The sequence below is a fragment of the Talpa europaea genome (assembly GCF_964194135.1).
Source record: "Talpa europaea genome assembly, chromosome: 11".
NCBI classification, from domain to species: Eukaryota; Metazoa; Chordata; class Mammalia; order Eulipotyphla; family Talpidae; genus Talpa; species Talpa europaea.
This window is the reverse complement of record NC_140078.1, coordinates 99778321-99803582: the sequence shown is the minus strand read 5'-3', so window position 1 is coordinate 99803582 and position 25262 is coordinate 99778321. Positions and strand designations below refer to the sequence as shown.

Sequence of the window (25262 nt, the reverse complement as noted above, 5' to 3'; positions counted from 1 at the left end):
TCCTGCTCCATCCATCCAGGTATAAACCTGGGTATCAGCCTCTGCTGCTACCTCCCCTGTGCTGCTCTGAAACCCACCTGTTCCCCTACCCCCCAGGGTCATTCCCCTACCTTAGCCCAGGCCCCATATCTTATTCAAATGGAGACAGAATTCTCTGCACCAGGTGCTCTACCCTGCTCACGCTCATGTCCATTCTCCCCGCTGCAGCCAAAGAGAGTTCCCAAATGTGCATCTGTTGGGATCTCTCCCAGCTTAAGATTATTCTGGGCCCCCTTCTGTCCTCGGGATGAAGCCCCAGCTCCTCAGCAAAGCTCAAGGTCTGGCCTGTGCTCACCTCTCCTGGCTCCCCTCCTCCCCACCCCAGTCCTGTCACACCACTTACCCTGCTGGCCCCCCGCCTTTCTGAGCCTGCCTTCCACCTCCGGACTTTTGTCCTTGGTGGCCTTTTTGCCCCAGGCACCCCCTCTTCTTCGCTCACAACTCTCCTGCCCTTCAGGGCCACCTGCCTCACCCCGAGCTCTACATCCTCGGAGTGGCCAAGTGTTTAGGGAGGGTCCCGCTGTTCCCTGGCACGACCGCTCCACACCCTGCCCTCTTTCCTCGCCTGCCTTTCCACAAAGACCCCCATGCTGAGCCCAGTACCTGGCCCACTGAAGACGCTAATTAGCATGACTTGAAAAATTAACAAATGCACAGACACATGCTTTCTCCCCCCTGTGCCAGCGACACAAGCACGTGGAAGAGTTTGTGTTGGGGCTTGCATCTACTGAGGCTTTAAATTATAGAGAAAGGAAGGCAGTGCCCTGGTGTGGGCGGAGGTAGACACCAGCTTTGAGGCTGTAAGTATGGGCTCTGGAGCCAGGCTCCCGGGTTCAGATCCAAGATCTATCACTTGCTCATGGGGTGGCTTCTGGCAAGTTACTTAGCCTCTTTGCACCTCAGTTTCCCCTTCTTTAAAGTGATAAGGATGAATGTACCTACTTCAAGGACCATGGGAAGGCTGATGAGTTCGTGCTTGGAAGCCCACAGAAGGGAGGTGTCATTCCCATTTTACAGATGAGACTGAGACTCTGAGAAGGTGACAACGTCCCTTTCCCCAGGCCACACAGCTGGTGAGGAGCAGGCTGGGATTTGTACCCAGCCCACCTCTGGCTGTGCCAAAGGCTAGAGAGGCAGAGGCATTGGGCCTGCAAGCTCTGAGAAAATCTCTAGAATATGCAGCTCTTAGGGTCTGTGAAAGATGCTTCAGGAAGTCTGCTTTGATGCTTGAGTCCTCAGAGGTGGACAGTGTAGCTCCAGTGAGTGAGGCCCTCGGAACAGTCCTCACCAGCCTGCCCCCCAACCATGTCGGGAGGTCTGTCCCTGGGTCCCTCTGGCCGGGGTATTGGCATGGAACTCTTCCTTATTCAGATCTTTCTTCTGTTCCAGCGCTTCACGGGGGAGGGCCGTGAAGAAAGCTTTTCCCAGGAAGAGTGGTGCCTTCTCCAAGTTTCTGGAGTTGAGCGCTCCAGCCCTGTGCACTCAAAGCAGCCCTTGTGGGTTTCAAAACAACCCCACAGCCCTGCAGGCTGAGGACCTGGCCCCCAAGACCCCTTTTTTAGAAACCCAAGGTCCCTGCTCTAGTTCAAGTCAGCACTGGTAAAACCTAAGAAAATAGTTTAGGATGTTTTCAAATAGTGACTGGTGGAACAAAAGAGCAATTCATCCTGCATAGCTTTTGGTAATCTGCTTCCCATTCTGGGAATGAGATTGTTCAATTAAGCGAGAGGGCGCTGAAGCAGGCTGCATGACTCAAAAGTTTGCAGCATCCAAAATGTGGAGGAGAGGGGACCCGAGCCAGCTCCTCCTGGAGGTCTGCCCCCGCTTCTCCCCTGTCCCCACGTGCTTTCCAGTTTGCAGATGCTCACTCAGAAAACAACGACATCAACAAGAAGGCGCGTGCATGCGCACCCCGCCAGCTGGGGGGCTGCTGGAAGCGTCTCCCTAAGGGTGGAGGGATGGCCGGGCGCTGGGCCGGCTCCCCTGCAGTGTCCGCTCCTGCTCTGGGCCGTCCTTATCCACCCGCCCATGGCCTTTGGGACCTTAGGGAGGAGGGGGACAGTTTGTAAGGTGGGAATTATATGTCAGCTCCAGGCTTCTTACTTGGAGACAAGGGAGTTTCAATGAGCACCCAAAGGTCCCTGCAGAATTTTGGGAGTGAGTGAATGCATCAGGGAATTCCTCTGGGGAGAAAATATTCAAATAATTCTCAAAGGACCCATGACCTCCTCCCCTCAGAGGGGGAAGATAGACAGACAGATTGATAGATAGATAGGTATGTATGTATTTGGGTGGAGTTTCTAGGTAATTGCTGCACTGCCAGGAAACCCTCCTTCTGTGGTACCCAAAGTCCATGGCACATAAGGAACCCTTGGGGAAATGGCAAATGCAGCTCCTGGGGAGCCAGGAGCCAGTCCACAGAGATTCAGACTCAGTCGGCCCAGCATGGGGCGCAGGACCATGCTGGGACCCACTTCTCTGTTATAATAATAGGAGCTCTCCAGGTTTCGATTCATAAGGCCTATAGTTTCCAAGTGCGTCAAAGCCAGAGACAGGATGGGAGCAGCAAATCCAGCAAGGCTGGAGATAACTCCACATCGTGCCTTTCTCAGCTAACTTGGACTTCTTTTTTGCCCAGCTTCTTCCGGGATGAGAGCCTTTTGCCTCTCATCCTATCTACCTGTATGCCTTTTTTTTTTTTTTTAAGATTTTTTTATTTATGCATACAAGACCTGGGGTACAGGCCAGAGGTGTGGAGAGGTGAGTGGATTCACCAGAGACAGAGTGGGGAGCAGAACAGGCAGACTGACTGAAATCCACTGCTGAGGGGAGCAGCGGGGAGACAGGAGAGGTCTGCTGCACCAGGTGGGTCAGCTCCCTGGCCTGCCAGAGATCAAACTCATGCTGCAGAGGCTGCAGATTGCTTCAAAATGCGGTACTTAACCCCTTGCACCACCAGGGCGGCCCCCTGTATGCCTTTTTATCTTCAGTATATCATACCCTGCTGGGCACGTAGTAGGTGTTCAGTAAATATGTATTTAAGGGGATGTTCCCCTTCTTGTCAGCAGGACTCACTGGCTTTCTTTCCAGTAAATTCATAACCGCACATAGCCCACTTTTGTCTGGGGGCCTGCCTACTTCCCCAGCGAGGGCTGGGCCTGGAGACCAGTGCTAGTTGGTGTCACTGAGTAGTTAATGCAGACTCGGGCCTGAGTGGATTCTCAGGGAGACAGACACTGAGGGAGTCGCTCATGCTTGGTGGGGTGGGGCCTGCTTTCTCAAAGCACTCACTTTGCAAGCTACCCAGGTTACTGGCATGGTGCAGGGGGATTGGCAGCCAGAGTTTGTAGGACTCATGGAGCAAGCGGGGTGGGGGGGGGCAGTGTCAGGGCCGTGGCCTCCATACAATGTGGAGCATAGAATGTTTGACTCTAAAGTATCACCAGCCCCAAGCATGGGCTCTGGGAGGCAGGCCTGTGTCAACCCTGGAGAACAGGTGGTTTCTGTGGGGAGAGGGGGAATGTCTGGAGGCATCGACTCAGCATGCATGGGGGTCCCCCTCTGCTATGGCTTGGGCCCTGAGCATGATATTCAAGGCTGCTACTGGTGCCTCCTCTGCTTACCTGCCCTGTCTTTCCCTTTGGTCCCTGTTACCAGTGTTCCCAGGTGCCCCAACTCTCTTGTCTGCCCTTTGTTACCTCGACCAAAACCAGTCTTTACTCTCTCCCACTCCTGCCTATATTACCTCATCCTCCCAGGTTGGCTGGAATGTGCCTTCTTCCAGGGAGCTCGCCCCAGCACCTGGAGTGGTTAGGACAGGGCAAGTGAGGCTGCAGTAACAATGCCCCCAAAGATCTCAGTTGCTTAAAGCAATAACATGTGTTTCTTGCTCACATGACATGGCATGACATCACATGACAAGGGTGGCAGGAGGGCTCTTGCGGTCCCTTGGGAGCTCAGGCTTCTGTAGTCTCCACCTTGATACTTTCTTCCCTCATGGAAGCCATGGTAGTGCCCTCACTGCCTGGCTGGGAGGGCTGCTGTGCAGTGAGACCAGTGCCACCGGCCAAAGCAAGGTCAGGGCCAGCTTTGAGTTCAGAGGCCGGGGTGTGGGAGGGCCCTGGAATGTGCGTGGGGTGTCCTGCTGTCACCTGTCACCCCGAGGTGTGCTGGGTGCTGCTTGGGTGTCTCCCATCATATCCCTTCCACACTGTACCCTGAACCATCTGCTGACCCACCCATCACACCCTCGTGGGGTGAACCCATGAGAGCAAGACTGTGTGGCTGTCTCCTCTCTAAGGCCTCACACCCCACCCTGGCTTTGACTCAGAGAAGACGCTTGGTGGGAGGTGGGGCCTGTGTGAGGGGCCATCCCTGCCCCTCTGAAGCCCGGGCTGTGCCCGCTGTGGGGATCCAGGAGCCGTCTCCAGCCCCCTGACTCTTGCTCTCCTGCCCACAGGCGCCGGGTCCTGGCCATCTCAGACGGGATCGAGCACATCGGGAACCTCCGCGGGGAGCTGGCCTTGTGTCTCCTGGCAGCCTGGACTATCTGCTACTTCTGCATCTGGAAGGGGACCAAGTCCACGGGAAAGGTGAGAGGCAGCACATGCTTTGCAGAGGCCGGCTGGCGCTGGAGGCAGGGGAGCCCTCACAGCACTCCAGGGCAGGCGTCCTAGTTCACCACTTCTTTGCTGCACACCTCAGGGCTCCCCTCTTCTGCTTCCAAGCCTCTCTTTGCTCCAACATGAGCTGACAAAGCTTTGTCCTGGCTTCTTACTGAGATGCACACTGGACAAGAAAAGGGGAGCGAAGGTGCCTTGAGAGCCGGGGGCGTGCGAAACTACTTCACTGGATAGTTCCTAGTTATGCTATGTGCCCCAGGTGTGCTTTGCCTGAGTTTGTGGACGGGGGCTTCCCTGGGGTCACCTCACTGTGCTGATTGTACCATGTGGCGGGAGCCTCCTCAGGGAAGAGAAGCGGTGGAGACAGCCAGCGCCTAACTGCCCTGGCCTGGAAGTTAGCGTGGCTTTTCCTTTCTCAGTCAGAATCCTAGGCCTGGCTTACCCAGGTCAGAAATGTGGGCATTTGTGGGGGCATTGGGTGAGCGTCATGTGTGCCATAAGGGTTCACAGAAGTTATAAACGTGATGCCTATGGGCCACTCCAGCTCACTTGTGTTTTATTTGAAAATAAAAAATAAAGGAAGGAAGGAATTAGTTGCCAACATTTAGAAATTAGATTTCGCATGGAAAAAGAAATGTGATTCTGACATCCCTTGGAAAGTTGAAACAACCGTGGAAAGTTGACAACCCTGGACTTGCATACACAGTATTTCACGGAGCCATTGTGTAGCCACCCCGTCTAGGGATACTTGTTTGGCCACAGTCTTCACCATTCCCTATCGTCTCTGAGCTGAAGGTCGGTGGCACTAGTTTTCATATTTGTGCTCATTTTTTCCTGTGGAAGTGAGAAAGATGAAGCTATTCTTGTTCCTGGGTCACCCTGCCACTCCTGGCCTGCCTGCTTCTCATCAGCAATTGCTGTTGGCTAGGGCTGGAAGTGAGACCTCTGAGGAAACAAGAACTTAGCAACTCTGGGCCCCCTCAGCTCCCACAATGGCAGGTAGACTCCAGAGGAAACAGGAGAACATTGGAGAACACTGGGGGTGGCTGGCCTGCAGGAGGGAAGTTAGGAGGGTGCAGAAGAGAAATCGAGAAACCTCCCTCTACCCCGCCCCGCCACCACACACACGCCAGGCTGTGAGGAAGCCAAGGTTTTAAGAAAAAGTCTTGTAAATGTGCCTGGGGGCCAGAGAAGTAGAATGGAGATTCTGTCAAGACGATGGCTGGTCCTTGCCTTCTCTGGTTGGTATCATAAACACAATTTTTCTGTCTCTCTGAATATAGAAGCCCTGATTCTTGCTGCACTGCTCCACGCTGTGTACGCACAGCTCCCGCCCTCCTCCTTGAAACTCTTCATCTAGAAGGAGGTGAATGATTGAGGGGTGCAGAACCAGGGTCCAGAATGGGGGTTCAGATGTCAGGCATGGTGCTCACTTGCCGTGACCTTGGACTCTTCACCCCCTCAGCTGTTCCCCTACGCGGGCGGCTGAAGGACGCATGCAGGGCTGGCGGTCAGCGTCTGGTGGAGTAGTAGCGTCGGGTCTGTGCGAGTGACTCACAGGAAGTGCCAGGCAGTGGGGGCTTTGAAAAGTCTCAGTATAAGGATAGAAGCAGCTCAGATGATTCCCTTCCTGGCATCCATCAGCAGGGACCCAAAGGTGAGGAAACACAGCCTCCACTGCAGTTCAGAGCTGTGAAGGAGCTTTGTGAAGAGAAGTAGGTGCCGCGTCTGGTGTTTCTGGCTTCTGCAGCTACACCGCAGCCCTGGGGCAGACGCGGAAGCAGGGCCACGTGGCTGGGCCAGGCACTGGTCACAGGACGGCTGCTGGGACGAGGCTTTGGGCGTGTAACATGGGTGTGCCATCTGCTCTGTGGCCTTGAGCCCCAGGCCCAGCACTTACACTCAGCCCTCAGGAGGTGTGGGGCCCCGGGGCCGCTGGCCACTGTCTAAGCACTGAGCCCCCGGTCAGAGGACCCTAGCGTAGGAACTGGCTTTCAAGGAGGGACAGGCAGCGATGTTCTTGGGAGTTTCTGAAGAGACAGGTGGGAGCTTTCGTCTCCCTTGAATCCTCCCTGCCAGGGGAGTCCATCCACATTAGAAATTCAAGTCCTGCAAACCGGAGAGCAGTCCCCTCTGTGGGGATGGTGGAGACTAAGGCTGAGCATGCACAGCCTGGCTAGAGTTACGTGGTAACTTTGTACCCCTACTCTGCCCAGAGCTACTCCCAGCTTGCCTGTCCTCGGACATTAAAATTGGGAATATGTGGTGTCTCAAGTGACATCATACACGATCCCCAAAGCTGCTGTTCCTCATGTCCAGGAGGAAGGGTAATGGCAGCAGTAGGTGGTTTACCAATAAATGGTGGTAGGTGATGGCTGCTTAGTGCCTCCTGTGCCCCTTCCAGTCCCTCCTTGAGCAATCCCACGAGACCCCACAACCACACAGGCATCGTCTCCAGTTTACAGACAAGCGGCTCTGAGGGGGGGGGGGGTTGCTAACTTGCTCAAAGACCCCCAGGTGGAAGCAGAGGGCTGGGGTTCGCCCCTGCCCTGGCAGCTACATTGCCTGTGCTCTGGATGCTGTGGTGCCGGCACTCCGTGGCTTGGAGACAACAAGTCTTTCATGGACAGCCAATGAGACTGCTTAGCGCATAGGTGGGCTTGGTGATTCTTGGCCGTAGCTGGATCTAAATGGTGCTGCTAAGGGAAACACTAAAATTCCAGGAACCAGTTGTGCATCTTCCTGAAGACCAGGCTGCCAGTGCCCTTCCACTTGTCCATGCTCAGGACCAGGGCTGGTGTCCCGAGGAGAGCTGGGGCTTGGGTTTCAGTCTTTTTAAGGCACTATTAAGTGCTTTAAATGTTTATTATGCATCTAGAATTATTCCTTCTCTCTAGCTTGGTTGACTTGCTGGCCAGTGACACCATCATAGTGTAGGAAGTCAGTGCATTCTTCACACAGCTTTCTGCAAGAGGTTGTTTCTTGTACAAATAATGGTTAGTCTATTTAACGTGAGAACAGTTCTTACAATAATGAAACAAGTGTATAGTGACACAGGCCATACCTTCTTGAGAAGGGTGTCTTCACCCTGCAGATTTTTGTGTGGACATAGGATTCTAACTCTGGGGTAAATACCATCGAGTCTTATTGCTGGATCTCATGGTAATGGTGTTGTGTTTTGTATGCATCTGCCGAGCTGTCTTTCAAAGGGTCGGGACCATTTTGCTTTCCCACCAGCAGTGAATGAGAGTTCCTGTTGCTCCACGTTGTCCCCAGCATTTGATGGTGTTATGCCGCAGACCAGCACAGCGGTAGACGATGAGGCCACCTCAGGGTTGAGAGAAGCGTGCAGGGTGGTCAGGGCGTTGGCGAAAGAAATGACAAACAGACACACTTCAAGAGTGAAAATCTGAGTGTAATTTTCTCTAAATTTGTGACCAGTATATATATGTTTTCCAAAAGCACAGGAATGACTATCAAGGAAATTAGCTTGCTCATGGGCTCAGTCTATCACTATCAGGGAGGTGATCTACATAACAAGCAATGACCATTATAGAAGAAAGAAGGAAGTTTAGAAAGACAAATAAGGGATTAAAGTTTGTAGTTCTAGGAAGAGGGATAAGATTTTTAGCATTCTTGTAGTGGTTCTTCGTGGTTGTTATCTTTTGATAAGCTTCTGCCTTTTCAGGGAACTTCCGCTGCACTTCCTCTGCTTCAGGCTGTTCTCCCACCACGTGCTGGTTGCCCAGCTGGACCTAGGGACCGTGGCGAAAGCCATTCCTAAAGATCACTGCGGTGGGAGGTGCAGCAGGTATGTAGGGTTTTGCTGTTCTTCCCCTGTGCGTTGGTTGCCCAGCCGGACCTAGGGCCGGTTAGCCCTAAAGGTCACTGCAGGGGAAGGTGCAGCAGTGTTAATCAGTGCATAGTTTACCTTGTTTAGTTTGCATTTCCCTGCTGACAGGTGATGTGGAGTGTCTTCTAATATGCTCATTTGTCTCCTGTACATTCTTTTTGGTGAGATGTCAGTTTTGGTCCTTGTCCCACTTTATAATTGGGTTGTTTTGTTATTGTTGGGTCTTAAGAGTTCTTTGTCCTTTATCAGAGGTGTCTTCCCCAAATATTTTCTCCCACTCTGTAGCTTGTCTTCTCATTCTTTTGGCAGTGACTTAGCAGAGGAGGAATTTCAATTTTAATGAAGTCTAGCCCACCAGCTACTTCTTTCACGAAGTGTGGCATCACTACACCCAAGTCATCTAGGCATCCTGAGGAGATGCCTAATCTTCCTAATCTTCTAGGAGTTTCATAGGCTTGCATTTACATTTAGGTCTGTGATCCATTTTGAGTTAATTTTTGGGAAGTTTGTAAGGTCTGTATCTAGATCCTTTTTTTTTTTTTTTTTACATGTGGATGTACAGTTGAAAAGACTGCTTCTGTTCTGTCCTTGTGTTGTCTTTCTTTCTTTCTTTCTTTTTTTACATCCACCAAATTTATCGTGCCCATTTCTGCCCCTACCCCCGCACTCCCTGGGTCTCAAAGGTCTGACAACTTCTTCTCATTCCTGGGACTCCCAAGTTGACGATTCTTATCCAGTTATTGACCAAGCCTACTTTCGTAATCACCCTGAAAAACACTGTCTCCTCTCATCCATCCACCCACACATTCAACACCTAAGTGAGCCTTGGGCAGCCCCCAGGACCTTAGAATTCCCCAGTTGTGTGAACACAGTGCTGGTGTGAGAATGATGTAGTCAAAATGCTTTTTATTCTGTGAAACAGTAATTCCTAGTAAATTCAAGGTGTTCTAGCTTTCTTCTGTTTTATCATACTACCGCACACAGGCACCACTATAGTCTGTGATATTTCCAAGTACCTGCTATACATATTTGATGAACACTGAAAAAAACTGGTCATTACTATGTGTCCTCTTGTGACTTTGCTACCTTTAGACTAATCTAGGGATGAGCCAAATAGGGCTGTGGGGCAAGCCCACAGCTTGCTTTTGTCAATAAAGTTTTATTGGAACACAGCCACATCCATCCCTTATGCACTGTCCATGGCTTCCTCTGTGTTTCTACAGAGACCATGACCTGTAGAACCTACAAAATTCACTCTCCAATCCTTTACAGAAGAGTCTGTGGATCTCTAGTTTTATCTGTCAAATGAACTCATGCAAACTATTGCCCTTTAACAAGAAACATCTAAACTGCTATTCCCCAAAGCAGGGGGCATTTCAAACTCTGAAAAGTTGCTGTCATGTTTTATAGTGAGATCTTTTCTGAAGGACCCTTAAAATCTCACCCCTGCATTTCCAGTCCCCAAAAGAGCTATTTCTTCTACCCAGATGCTCTCTGTGCACCTACTATGTGCTAGACACCAAGCCAGGAACTCTTTTCAGTGTGAGTAAGCCACACTGTGGTGTTTACATCCCACCCAGAGAGGGAGTTGACGGGTGAGCCAAAGAGGCAGTCCCCTCCTTCTCACAAGGGGTCTCCACCCCCCCAAGGGAAGGATGGGAAGGGGGTGACCAAGCGAACAGCTTGTGTGAAGGTATCAGTGGGAAGGGCCCACTGGGCTCAAGAGGCAAGACGGGTGGCGGGGCTGCGGGAGGGGGAGATGGTGGCAGGAGGTCTGGCAGGGAGTGGGTGGGTCCAGCTTACAGGCCCTGATGAAGGGAGGGGCCTGGAGGAGAAGCATGCTGTGCTTCCTCCAGAGGCATAGCATGGTCTGATTTTTATCTTGCAGAGCTGGCTTTGGCTGCCTATTGTGAATGGAGGACTGGGGACAGGAAGATCTCGGCAGGTGACCAGGGCAAATGTGGCAGTCGAATGCAGAGAAGTGGCCAGATCAGAGGCCCCTTGGGGTAGCCTCCTTGCTCCCCAGGGCACTCTGCACAGGAGTCCTAGTCCTGGCTGCCCTTGGACTTGCAATGGAGGGCAGGGGCTGGGGGAGGTGCGCTTGTCCTGTCATGGCCTCGATGCCCTACCCCTTGCAGGCAGCCTCCCTGCTACCAGATAGTCCCAGCGTCCCCTTGTGCTGCCCCCCTTCCTCCCCAGCTGCCCCTGCTCTCTGCTCTCTCGCCTGCCCTGTCCCTTCCTCTGTCCTACTCTAGTGGATGATTTATGGATTTTTCCCCTTGTTTCCTGGTCTCCAGGAGCAGTGGTTGAGAGGGGAGGGCGCTGCAAAAACAATTCGGGTCCCTTCCCCGCCTCCTCCTGTTGCCCCTTTAAAGGAAGCTGCAGGATTAGCTGAGATTTTAAGAAGAATCCTGCCTTTTCAGTGCTTTAGGGCTCTGTTTTTATTCTTTTCAGAGCTCTAGGACACCAGGGCAGGAAAAAAGAAAACACACACACAGACGGACACGCTCGCCCAGAAACAGCTGCAAATAGCCTTGAATTGATTTTTTTTTTCCTTTCCTTTCCTTCATTCACCAGCAAGTAGAGGAATTGGAGGTGGCCCAGGGCTCTTAAACAGCCAGTGTCGTCTGCATGATGATGACAGTAAAAAAAAGCTTAGGTGGCACTTTGTGTGACGGCTCCGACGTTAACCAGGGGGCACACACAGCCCCACGAGGAAGGTGGGGTTGTCAGCCACACTTCACAGACAGGAAGACAAGGGCACCCGGGGCTGAAGCTGCTCATCCCGAGAACACGGGGGATCCGCGCCCACTGAGGTCGGGAGGAGCGGCCGGGCCCTTTGCCAGCCAGCCAGGCTTGAGCTGCCAGGGGAGACACGGCCTGGGGGGCCACGGGAGTGTGTGCCTGTCCCTCCCCCCCATCACTGCCACCAAGGGGGTTGGAGCGGCCAGCGAGAAACCATCAGGAGCCCCACACAGAAAATTTATTCTCCGGGAGCACCCTATAAAGTGGCTAATGGATTCAATGAGGCATAAAGCAGGAGTAAAGGGGGCAGGGAATGAAAAGGAGAGATGTGTGAAAGGGGAGAGAAGGGCCCAGGAAGGGAACTGGGCAGCGCTGCCTCTGGGCCCTCAAGTGGCCTTTGTTGAGCCCCGAGGGAGGCGAAGGCGCGGGAGAGCAGCGTTGGTGGCAGGGCTCCCCGGCGGCGTGTCTGCATTCAGCCGGGAAACTAGAGCGTCCCTGAGATGCATGCAGAGCGCCCGCACGGCGGTGGCTGCCCACAGCCCCCAGAACCGAGGACACCCGAGGGCCCTTTGTGCGGAGCTGGGAGCGCTTCTCACACGGTGTGGCTGGGGAGAGCCGTAGATTGTAACATTAAGTCAAAAGAGTTCAGCATCTTGATTCAGGCCTTTCTTTGGCCTTGAGTGACAGCGTTTCACCTTTAGCGGGAACCCTGGCAGCACGGAAGGTTGGAAAGGAGGGAAGCTTCGCGACTCAGTAATACCGCCTTTATTAAAGCACAAAGGCCCCCCCAAAGGCCAGTGATTGCGGGGGGGTGGTGTTCTGCAGGGCTGGCTGCCTCCTGAGAAAGCCCTAGGGATACTGAGAGAGGCCTCCTGGGGGAGTGGGTGCTGGTAATGCTCCTTGAGCTTCCCCCGGGGGGCGGAGCCCGCCCATGCTCTGGGGGCTCCCTGGGAAATGGGAATCCATCTCCCGAGTGGTGGAGGAGGCCTTGGCTTTCCTCCCAGCGTGAGTCCAGCGCAGCACAGTTGGAGACTAGACCAGAGAGGAGCGAGCTATTTATTTTGCGCCTTCTGAATCCTAGCAGCTCAGCTGGTACTAGGCGTGGGGAAAGAGTGTGATGAATGAGCCAACATTTGGGGCCCAGGGGTTCACCCCACCACTTGTCGACAGTGTGACTAAGTGCATGCTTCCATGTTCTTTCATGTTCTTCTCCGGCTTCTTCTGGGCTTCAGTTTTCCCTTCTGTCAAGGCCAGCATGACACTGGCCGTGGCAGGGCTGTGCAGGTGTCACTGGTGTGCGATGGACTGAGTCAGGCCCTGGTGGCCAGGGGGTGGGGGGTGCAGCTGTGCTTCCTCCAGAGTGTCTGCTGGTTGCCTGCCTCCTCCCATCCCCATCACCAGCTGCATCCCCAGTGCCCAGACCAGCAGAACCCGGAGCCATATGAGTCCCACTCAGACTGGGCAGGAGGAGCTGGTGGCAGTTTTGGCCTAGTGGGCCAGTGTGACACCAAGGGACAGCTCTTAGGAAGGGGGAGCAGTGCTGAAGCTGCTGTCTGCAGGTTGGGGGAGGGTCTTTCTTCATGAAGGAAATCTCAGTCCTGTGCTCAGGCCTTTCAACTGATCTCACCCACCACCCAGGTCATTTGTGGTCATCTCCCTTACTTAAAGCCAACTTGCCATGCACTTAGTCAGACCTACAGGACACCATCACAGCAGCACTAGGTCCGAGAGTGAATAACAGGGGGGCTGTAGCCAACCTGTCCTGCACTATTTGTCCTGGTATGCCCCCGCTGCCTGCCTCACACCTGCCTGTGCGCCCTGGCCCTCTGGCCAACACTGTGCACTGGGCCTCCCTCCCGTGCTTGGAGAGCTGTCTTGCAGCCCCCCTTTCACCGTAGCCCTACTCTGGTTTCTTTTTTATTTCACAAACAATATTGTAACAACAGCTGTTTCAAGAGAGAAAGAAATCACCTCCCCAAATCCATATACAGGCAACCATAGTTTGGATCTCATTTCATTCAATATCATAATAGTCGATCACAAAACATTCCCCCGTTTTGCCAAAAGATGAATTTTAAATTCCATTGAGTAAATATCCTATGATATAATCAGCCCTTCTTTGATTCTTCCTTGATTGTTGGATTCTTAGGATATTTGCAGTTTTTCTGCATCATCGAAAAAGCTAAAGGAAATATTTCATTCATGTGGTTTTTCCTTCTCTGTGGAAGATCATTTTGTTAGGAAGGTTAAAAGTTGTAAAAGCTCTGCCAAAAACAACCATCTTACTTGCCCAGAAAGTCTTTGTCCATTCCCTGCCTCCCCCAGCAGGCCACCCCCCATGCCCCGCCACCCCCCCCCAAACCCAGGACACACTGCTAGGATCTTGCCTGTCATTTGGGGAACAGAACATCAGGACTGATGGAGGCCAGACAGTCTCCCTCACCACTGCTGCTTTTCAGCCTGCCTCCCTGTCTCTGCCCACCCCCCCGCCAGACCCCCGCCCCCCACCTCACTCACAGGTGACCCGCAGTTCCCCTCTCTAGCCCTTGCCTCCCTGTCTGCTGCTCTTCACCCCCTCTGTCTCTCACTCCCACTGCCAGCAGCACCCAGCAGCCCTGAGCTCTCCTCTCATTGTCCTCAATACCCGGGCTGGTAGGTCCAGAGAAATTTCTTACCCCATGTGGCAAATATTTACTAAGTGTGTCCCATGTCCTACATCCTGTGTCAGGGCCCGCAGATGTCAGCTCTGACAGGCATGGGTGTAGGCAGTAAACGGGCCATCCCTCAGCGCCCCTGGGTTGGGGGTGAGCATGGTCCCGGGAAGGCCACAGCATCTAGGCTGGCCGGAGGTATAGATGACTAGTGATTGCTGAAGGCAGAGGAGAAAGGCCAAGGCCAACAGCGAGCTTACACCCAGCTGCGGAGGGCACCTGTTGTTGGCGGGGGAGCCGCCAGGTGGGTGGGGCGCTTCCTTGCGGTTGATTCAGCGTGTGATGCTGTCACATGCCGGGATGTATTTGCTGGGTTGGTGTGCAAGTTCTGAACATTTCCTGGAGTCACACAACCAAGCCCTCTCCTCGCCTCCACCCCAGTGGCTGTGGAAGCAGCAGTGGGAAAACCCTTCTTGAGGACGGGGGTGGGGGGGAGAGTAGAAAATTGAGGAAGGGCTGATAGAAACTGGGGGCGATTATCTGAAAATGAGGAGCAAATAATGGTATTACTGGCCTGGGGATGCCAAGAATTGGGCGGTAGTTCTAGAAGCTGAGACCTGCCCAGCAGCGGAACCCGGGTCTTCTCCCCTTGCTCAGGAAATATCAGTCACAGAACCCCTACTATGCACAGACATTGGGCTTGACGCTTCACGATAGACCACCAGCCGGGTGTTAGCAAACTCACTCGATAAATGAAGATGCTGAGGCCCAGAGAGGCCCGTGTGCACGGGTCACACGGCTAATGGGGGAGACGGGTTTACCTGCCAAGGTGATCCCCCAGCTGGTGTTCTTCCCCCCCATGAATGTAGATTCCCAGTGAGTGTCGAGCCCCTTCCTCGCCCAGGGGAATACTCGCCACCCACCAGCCCACGCGCCCAAGCCGGGTGCCATCGGTGGGCAATGTGGACGTCAGAAGAGCAGGGCCTGGTGGTGTGGGTTTAGCTCTCGCTCTGCCTTGGGCATGGCTTGGGCTGGGGTCCCTGCGTTGTTTCCTCGTCCTCCACTGGGGGACGCCGCGGAGCTGAAGCGCCATGAGGGGGCATGCTCCTCACAGGCAGACATGCAGGTGACTTGTTTTCATTCCATTGCTCATGGTTATTATCGGCCTGCACTGTGACCTAAAAGCGCTCTCAGCCTAGTGGGGAGGTGGGACTGGACCCTCTCACCTGACGACGCCCAGCAGCATCGGGCAGCACAGACAGTCCCAACTTACAGGGTTTTGACTTTGCCAGGCTGTGAGCACATTGAGGGGTAACCACGTGGCATGTGACCTCGTGACGCAGCTCTCTGGGAGCATTTTCACCCCATGGTATTTTCTTTTTTTTTTTAAAGATTTATTTATGCATACAAGAGCTGGGGTACAGGCCAGAGATATGGGGAGTGAGAGGATTCACCAGAGACAGAATGGGGAGCAGAACAGGCAGATCGACTGAAGTACACTGCTGAGGGGAGCAGCGGGTGAGTCAGGAGAGGTCTGCTGCGCCATGTGGGTAGTTCCCTGGCTGGCCAGGGATCGAACTCATGCTGCAGAGGCTGCAGATTGCTTCATAATGTGGTGCTTAACCCCTTGCACCACCAGGGAGGCCCCTATCCTGTGGCATTTTCAATCTGTGGTGGGTTTGTTGGGAACTGACCGTTATCAAAATCAAGGCAGATCCTTATATACACTGTCCATATCGGCACTGTCGGTGCTGGGAGTTTGGATGAAGAAGTTCCAGGGCGGACCAGAAAGATGTGGGATATGGGCCTCACTTTGAAGGACAGTTGGGTGGGGGCTAGAGAGGATGATGAGGGCAGAGTCGGGTGGCCGTGGAGGTTGGGAAGCAATGGACTGGGCCAGTCTGTTGGGCAGGGGAGCACAATGCTAGGTAAGGTCAGGAGAGTAGTGAGGAGCCATAGAGGGTTCTTATAGGGGTGTTTTGGGAAAGTGGAGGGCGCACCTCATGCTGTGGTCTGTGTTGGGGCAGCAGCTCTCCCTCCTGATACCCCCCACTCCCCAACTGTGCATAGTGAAATGGATCCCCCCCAGTAAGGATACTGCTGCCAGCAATTCACACTGCAGAAGCCACACACAGTCTTTATCCTGATCACGTGTGCCCGCCCGCGCACACCCGCAGTCGTGGCACCAGACCACAAACAAGTGCTGCTCTGAGCCAGCCTGGTCCGGGCCTCTGCAGCCCCAGCACTTCCAAAGCTACTCCCAGGCGAACACCCCTTGTGTATGTCAAATATTGTCACCTCGCCCAGACCACCCAGAAATGCAGCAAACAACTCCCTGTGCAAGAAAATCAGGATGGCTCCAGAGAAGCCAGCAGGAAGCAGTGAATGAGGAACGCGTTGCAGCAGGCAGATGCTGGCGTCGCAGCAGAGATGGCAGGGGCAACCTCTGCCTGTGTCCCCGCATAAGACAGGATGGCCCACGTCCCTCAGAGATGGCCACGAGGACCCGTGCACTTTTCTAGGGCACCATCCATCGCTGTCATCTGACCTCTAAAGGGACCTGTTTCCCATCAGAGGCGAAACCTGCTCCGCCTCCCCCACCAGGTGGAGCTCGCTGTGTGCTCTGTCAGTGCACCTACCAGGAGGATGAGGCGTGCACCAGGCTCCCGGCGCTAGTTCTGCGTTGTCTTCATGTTGCTCCTGTGTTGCGTGAAGTGAGTTTCCTCTGCAGGTGCTTTGGGGTGTCTTTCTCTTTCCCGAAGGAACCACAGTCAGTGGTTGCTCAGGTGCTTAGACTCCTGCTCGGTTGTTTCCTTGCAAGCAAGTCTCCAGCCACACCACCCTGATGCACTTGACCTCATCTTTGCAAGCCAATATGAACCCATGAGCATTTCTGATTTATTTTTGCCTTATGGTATCAGCCCTCACCCTTTTCCATGTCTTTCTGTAGAAACTGAGTTGTTTTATAGACATTCTAAACATCAAACAGCATTTGATTAAATTCATTTAATTTAAAATATCTTAACCAACAAAAATGTAACTGCAATGAAGTGGTGGTATCAGGAGCAGCCCTGACCGATGTCCCTAATGCCTAGGGAACAGAACGTCACTGTGGCCACCACCTGGGACATGTCCCAGTGTCAGAGATAACTTGGGGAATGGTCCAAAGAGCCTGCATCTCAGAGTTGATGGAACTGAAGGTCTAGAAATGGGCGGGATGTCAGGGAGAGTCTGGAGACAGAGTTGGGGGAGATGGTTTGGGTGTTGAGCCTGTGGAATTGCAGGGCTTCCTAGGGAATCTGGGTTTGCATACATGAGGGTAGAAACACGGGTCGGAGGCTCATTTGACAATTGTCAAACCCAGGTGGTAGGTGAGAAGCTGGGGCTGTGTCCAGGGAGAGTCGAGGCTTCTGGGAAACGGCCTAGACATCCGCAGAGAGCTGGCCTCCCTGTGGGAGCTGGAGGGCAGGGCTCACTCTGGATCTGTCTTTGCAGCCCTGGCCTGACAGACTGCAGCATGTAATTTACACTAGTCAAAGGTGGCTGATTGAAGGGTGGATGTGAGATGGAAAGAGCAAGTGAAGAAATGAACCTGAAAATAGGTTTAAAAAATCATTAGGAAATTAGGTGGCAGAGCAGAAGTGTGCACTGAGAGAACACTTGAAAGCTGCGAACTGGGAGAGCAGCGAGTACCGAGATGGTGTTAGATGCCACGGAGCAGGAGAACCCCAGTGTCCTCCAGGGCAGCTGTGGGGTAGACGGCCAGCCGGGAGGCAAGACCAGGAGGTTGGCAGCACAGCTTCTAACAAGCAGTGGGAATGTTAGGAAGGCATTCGGGGCAGCCAGCACCAGGGGCTGGGGAGGCCTGTTGCTCAGGCCTTCTGAGGAAGGGTCGGGAAGAGCCCCAAGCCTCTGGCCTGTGGGTGGAAGGGAGGCAGTCGTGTCTGAGAACAGGCAAAGCTCGCAGCCTCCGAACTGCCCCCTCCTTGCAGCTGCAGACCCTACCCTGAGCACTGGTCTCTCGCCCACACCTCCGTAGCCAGCAGCGGCTTGAAGGCTGGGGTAAGAGGACAGGGTGGTGCTTCCCGCTGGACAGCCTCCCCCGCCGGTCAACCCCTGCCTGGAATTAATGGTGTGCTTCAATGGTGCCCCGGGTCGCCATGGCGACACCAGCCTTCTAGTCCAAGAGAGATGGATGGGGTTTAAATCATTATTAGCCAAGCCACCAAGTGTGTTTTCCAGGCGGTAAATAATAGCTCCTAAAACCGGTGTAAGCTTGGCTGGGCACTGCGAGGAATATTTATGTCGCCTGGGCTTGTTTGGAGATTTGTTTTTATTTTTGTAGTCTTCATGGTGGAGCTATGTAAAAATCAATAGTGCTGACTCTCTAGCTAATCTTAATCCACCATGAAATAGGCTTAGTTCTCAGTCAGACTCCCCCATCCAGTGATTTTTAGCTATCCCGGGGAAAAGGATTTGATTCGGGCTCAACTGACTTAATTAGCATGATTGCTATTTAGTTATCTTGTCACCTCGGGACCCCCTTCCCTGCTGTCTGCAGAGGTAACGTTCCCAGGCTGAAGCCCCCCCCATGTGTTCCTGAGCCCTTCTTGCTCTCAGGGATGATGCCAGGAAATGTGAATCCCAAGGTGGGGCCATGCTTTCTTATATTCTTTTAGACTCCACACACAGGCCAACTTCCATAGCTGAAGACAAACTACCTGTATAAAAATTATAATTATAGCTCCCCTTTGGGGACCCCACCCACTGCCAGAATGCCATGGCCTCCTGGAATAGTGACACTCCTTGTGGCCTCCTGGGATAGTGACCGTCCTTAGGATTGTGGAGTCATGATCCCTCATTTACTTAACATTTGGTTGCCTAAAACAAATGGAAGCCTTTTCGTCATCTGCTCTCTTTGTTGTGATAAAAGTGGTGAAGGTGTGTCTATGGCGACCTCTCTTCTTCAGATTCACTTTCTCCTGGCGTCTCATTCCCCAAGATCAACACCACTGTAGTCGAGGTTATGCCAGACCATTTGGTGTGTGCTGTAGTGTTCCATCCTGATAATCCGGGCGGTGCTCTTCCTGCTAAATGAAATCAGGGTTGTGTGTCCTACATGAAGTTAAAACCAAAACACTGAAGCGTTGGCGCTTGGAGCAGAGAAAATTGATTCGAGACAGCACTGACTGACAAGACAGGAAAAAATTCTTGGCTCCATCTTGCTGCAGTCAGCAGCATTACATGTTCGATAGGGGAGCAGCACCTGGGGAGGCACAGAAGGAGGGCTCAAGGGGAACTTGGATTTTCCCAAATTTTGAGGTAATCACTGAAGTAGACTTAGGGTCACAAGTAATGTCTTTTGAGTTACTTATTGCTAAGGAGGGATTCATTAATAATTACATGAAGGAGTTATTAATAATTATAGTATTGATTATTATTGATAATTATATGAATTAATTATTATTAATAATTACATGAATAGAAAATTTAAAGTTTTTTTCCTCTTTTGTGCTCTTGGGATCTGAGAGCTATTTAACCATTTAGCTTCAGTTTTGTACTTTCAAAAATGAAAGCAGGAAAAAATATGTTGGGTTTTGAAAGAATGATCCTCCAAGAATTGGATGCTCATATCGTGCCTTCTGACCATAAGGAATGGGCAGCTGTAACCCAGATACAGAGGCAAGCCCCCCTGGAGGGGCCGTGGGGAGGCTAACACGGTATTTCCCCGGCAGGGCTTGTGAGTGATGGTGCATTGGTGCAGAAGTCAGGCAAACTGAACCCTTGAGGATAAGGGTGGACTAAGGAGAGAACAGGAGTTGAAAACAGGAAGGCAAGTCTGGCCAGCTTTGCAGCAGAGAGCATAGCAAGTGTAGGGGGAAGAACAGACTTTTGATCAGTGACAGCTCTGTGACCTGCGGTGAGCCACTTGAGTCCATCTCAAATGCTCAGCTTTGTCATTATCTTCAAAGTGGAACTAGAACCTCTGTATGAAGTGTGGAGTGGTATGGAGGCCATCAGAGATGCCACACAGCTCTGGCACCATAGTGCTCAATTAATGGCAGTTCTTCCAAAGCTCTGTGTCCCTGACTCACAGAAGGTTGAGCCCAAATCAGTGTCAGGACCCTGGATAGCTCCAGGGTGTCTTGAAAAGGATTGTGATTGACAATCCTCTGTTCTGGAAAACTGTGGCTGCTGGGAAGACCTCTGTGCTCAACCATCTGGTCTTTCACAGAAATATGGGAAGTGTGCTTTCTGCTGGCGGTCCACAGGATAGTTTCAGTCATACACAAACTCATATTTCAAAGCATCTAATGACACAATGAGGCAATATTCCCATTACATGCCTCTTCACAGAAAAGGTACAGTAAGGTGCTTATCAATTAGTGCCTCTCTGACACTTGCTGCTCTTGCTTTTGAGCAAAGAAAACAGCTGAGACTCAGGGTCTCTGGCTGGAATTTAATGACATTTTATTTTCATTTATTCTTGCATTTACCTCCTATTTGTGGTAGGAAAGGACATTTTCTGCTTATAGTGGTGATTCAGCTTTCTCATTGCATATATTTATATAATGATATATATAAAATGCTAATTAAATAATGCAAAGGTGATAAAAGTATATGGTAAGAAAAACAAGAGTTGGGAAAATGGCACAAGTGACTGAAGCTTGAGTTAGTCTATCCCTGCCTCTTTGTAGGGGTAAATACCCGCCCAGAGAGGGCATAGAGCTTGCCCGTGCTGCCTAGCGTGTGGAATCTTCAGACCTGCTGTTCCTGGGCTCTTGCCCCCGCACCACCCTGCTCGTTCAGTGTCCTTTAAACAACATTCAGCTTTCCAAAGCACCCATCATCCTGGAAAACTCTGGATGGTGGCAGCACTCTGCAATTTCTGTGACTTTCTCAACAATCAGACAATCCCCTTACGATGAAATAAATGGCTGTGTCCTGGATGTGGGGGAAAAACACCCCTCAATCCCAGCATTGGAATGCAAATGAGCAATTAGAGTCAATTAAAACAGGATACAGTGTAATTACCACCAATTGTGCTAACCTTTCTATTCAGAAGGACTTGACCTGCTAAAAGGAAATTGAACAATAGCAAAAAAAAAAAAAAAATGTTCTTCACCAAAGGGGCATGCTCTGGGCAGGAGCTTTGTTTCAGGGGCCTGACAAATTGGACCCTCCTTCCCCCCATCCACCTCTCTGAGCCTGAGTCGGGCTGCATCCAGGCGGCCAGGGAGGTCAGACTTGATGGTACCTTGTCACTGACCCTATTGTGCCCAGCACTAAACACTGCATAATTTAGCATAATTCCTGGCCCTTCTTGGCAATTCTGCTCTCTGCTGCAAATCCTTGGGCCTCGGACATCTTGAAAGAACTCTCAGCTTTCCCCAGAGAGCACCTCGCACCTGAAATTCCTTGCCCTTTGTACCTTCTTTAAAATCAAATCTCTTGTGATTGTCCTGTCAACATTCATCTTAAAATGTGCTTCGATTTTCTGAATCCTATTTTATGTGGCTCGAGCTTTTCATGTGGATGAAGTGAGCCCGCCATCTAACCTTGGGACTCCAGATCTCAGCCTGCTGATGGGTTTATCCAGCTAACCATATTCACGGGCCTGTCTTATGTACCGCAGTCTATTGTGGGTGCTGTGGATACAGCAGGGAAAGTCAAGGCAAAACCCCTTTCCTTGTGGGGTTTATATTTTGAGAAATCTTAAACTTGCCAGGCAATAATAGCTGCTGGAGAGCAGCTATCGGTGCTGGGAACACGCTGGTGTGAGTGGGCATGGATGTGGGCTGAGGGAGGGGAGGATGTTACAGTCCAGCTGCTTGACATTTGGGCAGAAGACTCGGACCACTCTGCGCCCTGGTGCCTGACCTATGAAGCAAACGGGACAATGATACTGTACCTTGCAGGCAGAGCCCTGACTTTGAGAGTGGAGAGTTAGATCTACCCAGGACTGACGCCCTGGGTGGCTGAGGAGCTGGGGATGTACACTGTGCACAAAGGGCGGCATGAAAAGGCAAGGAGACTGAAGGAGCTGGCGTGCTCCCAGCAGCGAAGAGCCCAGCACAGCAGAGAACAGAGCAGCTGGGGGAGGGGTGGAGACTGGTCAAGCCACACAGCGAGCTGGAGCTGAGCCAGGTAGGGGACCCGGGTCATCTGACTCAGCCCAACCCTTTCACTAGTCCCCACAACCTCCAGTGTGGAGCTGCAGAGGGTAGACTCAGGAACAGGACACCACAGGCCAGGTTTGTCCATGGTGTGGACAGCATGGGGCTGTCGCTTGACCAAGAAGAGGGGTAATAACCAAGAAGGGCCCCAGTTATGAGGCTGGAGGGGTGTAATTTCAGAATAGACTTGGGGGCCAACTGGGCAGGACTTGATACCATGGGTTGAAGTTGGGAAAAGAGGTGAGGCAGACTCAAACACCTGGGGGCAACCTGGAGATTTTGAGAAGATATTCTGTGTCCTTTTCCATGTCCTCACCCAATTCCACATCTTCCCTACCTGAGTGGCCTCTCTCACCCCTACTTACCCTTGGGACTCACTGTTGATCCCCTGCCCAGTCACAGCCTTCACAAAGGCCCTTCCTTCCAACCTGTCTGTCCAGCCTTCTTTTCCTGCTTCAGTGGGTGCTGGCCCCTCCCACCACTGTGTTGCACTCAGGCCACATTCAGTACTTCTGAATTCAGCCATTGAGCTTTGAGCACCAGACTTGGGTCTTACCTTTCCAGGGCCAGGGACTAAGGCCTGAGGAAGACTCTGAACACAGAGATGAAAAATGGAGTAGATCAAGGCAGCAGATCTCTTCCCCATCAATCATGACAGCTGCCTAGGGTAACCCCGGTGGAAAGGTCTGAGACTGTATCCAGGCTCCGGCTGACATTGCTGTGATTGACTAGTGATGTCTGGCATGAGCACAGCAGGGGGAGGCAGTGTGCATGCCATTTATGTGCAGTCTCTTGCTGACTAGGCCTGGATGATTTGGATGGTCTGCAGCTGTTCTCATGAAAAATCAAAGGTGATGTCCAAGCATCTGTGACTGAGGTAGAAACAGATCCAGAGGGGCTTTTAGGAGAGCTGGGGCCAGTGAAGATGTGAAGATGCAGACTGGCCTCAGCATTCCTTTCACCTTTCCTCCCACCTCCACTTGCTGTGCACTCCATAATGTTGCCCCTAAGCCCCCTCTGTCCCCTGACTGGGGGCTCTGCAACCTCAGCTTACAAAGGAATTTCACTTTAACAGCCTGACTCCTGTTCTGCACTGTAGTCTTTGGGCAATTGATCTGAATATTTTATTTCCCTTATGTTTTTATAAAAGGACTGTGACAGTGAAGATACCAGGGGTGGGAATGCGGTTCTCCTAAATGACTGTAGCAGCAGAGCACACCAACCATGGAATTGGCCTTGGTGTGCTCACCAGCTTTGGATAAATCACGACACTCAAAGAGCACTCTGCATGCTGCTGGGGGACCCGGGAGGGCACATTTGGCCAGATTACAAGTGGCCCTTATGACACCTCAGTGGCCCAGTCCACTTGAAATAGACTGGGAAGAGCATGACCAGCAAGTTCAGTCCCCTGAAGATGGCCCCATGGATGAAGGGCAAATTCTTATGATTTTTAATTCCTCTTATGTTTTGCATGTTAATGTTCTTTCCCTTAAATTTTGTGTGCATTGGGGTAAGCTAAGCCACAGAAATATCATTAACCAGGCATTCTGGATAATTCATCTTCTGCCATACAAGTGGAAATTGTTCAATGAAAGCAGTAGATTTGAGGTTGACTTTTCCTAGACTTGAGCTATTAACAGGAGGCTTCATTTTGAAGGAAGAAAATCAAGGATTTTCATAAAATGCTGACGCTCTGTGGTAAATTATACCTGCATGGTTAAGGGGAGCAGATTTTTCTCTTCCTGCTCTCTGACCAGGAACCATCAACCCTTATTGATTGCTGGTGTCTAATTTTTTTATCATTATTATTATTGTTATCATCATCATCATCATCATTTTAACTGCTGTTCTCTTACATGTCTGACCTGTGTTCACCCTGTCTGTATTATATTATATATGACAGGGAGAGATTGTTTGTATTGATGATATGACATATTGATTGAGATGCTGGTTATTTGGAAACAGGCATGCTGAAATTGCTGGGCAAGGCAATGAGTGAATGGGCTGGGGACGGTGCCATCCTCTTGGGTGGATTCAGTGTCTGGGTGAAATCACCTGGCCTTCCAGGTTGGAGCCACAGAACCTGTTGTCACTGCCCCCTGCTGGCTCTTATTTCCTATCTTTTAGGGCTGGGTTTGTCCTGCTTTGTCACTGTGAAGTGAATGGTTTATGCTCATGTTTATGTACTGTAGGGTCTCTTACCTTGTGGTTTTAAGTGCAAAGAAAAGGTAGTAGTTTTGTTCTGTAGTCTTTCTGTCTCCTCCAAAGGATATTCCTCAATGAAATGAGAAGGCATTTGACAAAGATCACTTTGTGCACTGGATTTGGTATCTCTATTTCAACATTTCTAGGTTATTAATTTACATGAAAATAAAAGAAAGAAATCATAAATTTATTTTTCATTTGTCCCTTACTCCTTTGGTTCCCCACATCAAATTTTCTAAACCTCTATTCATCCTCTATAGGCTATTAGAACTGGATCGCCTCCTTGGGAAGCCCTCCCTGACTGCCCTCCTCTCTGCTCCATAGTCCTTTGCACTCCCCCAGGTACATGATGCATCTGTATCTACCTCCCTCCATGTCTGTCTGTTCTACCAGTAGGGAAGCCTCTTGAAGCAGAAACCTCCAGCCTGTAGAAATGAAAAATTGAAAGCAGAAGCTTCCATTCTTACTTGTACCTTCCAGAGTCTAGCTCAGTGCCTGGTATGTAGGAGAGGAGAGCTTTTCGTGTTTGACTGAGTGACTAGGTTGGTGAGTGAGTAAATGAATAAATGAACCAGTGGGGTAAGGGCTAGTGAAAAGAAGCGAGAGGCTACAAGAGGGGAGAGGATCGCAGAGCTTAGAGCACAGTTTCTTTATCTAGGAACCTGAGTGTCTGAGCCATTCAGACACATGTGCACATACCTGTGTCCATGCATATTTTGGGGGAGGGGAAGAGGGACCAGAGCTGCATCAGATTCTCGAAGTGTCCATGCCCCCCTCCCCCAGTGTTGACAAACAGATGGACTGGACAGGACCAAGTGATTGAGGAGAGGATGTGACAAAGCAGAGCAAATCTGGGGGCAGGGTTGGGGGTACACTCGGTCCTGCTGAGATCTCAGACTCAGGGCAGAAACCTGTGAGGTCTGGGAGGTGCTGCCCTTACTGTCTGAGTTCGCGTGTGGGGAAGTTCAGA

The 25262-nt window shown here is 51.6% G+C and overlaps 1 protein-coding gene across 1 annotated transcript in view; it reads left to right on the top strand.

Annotated features, from left to right (window-relative positions):
• SLC6A11 (solute carrier family 6 member 11) overlaps positions 1-25262 on the top strand; it is a gene marked incomplete at both ends in the record, with an annotated part of 83672 nt that overhangs the window by 18490 nt on the left and 39920 nt on the right. Inside the window, one exon of the mRNA XM_084246779.1 lies at positions 4499-4631. Coding sequence (XP_084102905.1) covers positions 4499-4631 — 133 coding nt within the window. The remainder of the gene's footprint in view (positions 1-4498; positions 4632-25262) is intronic.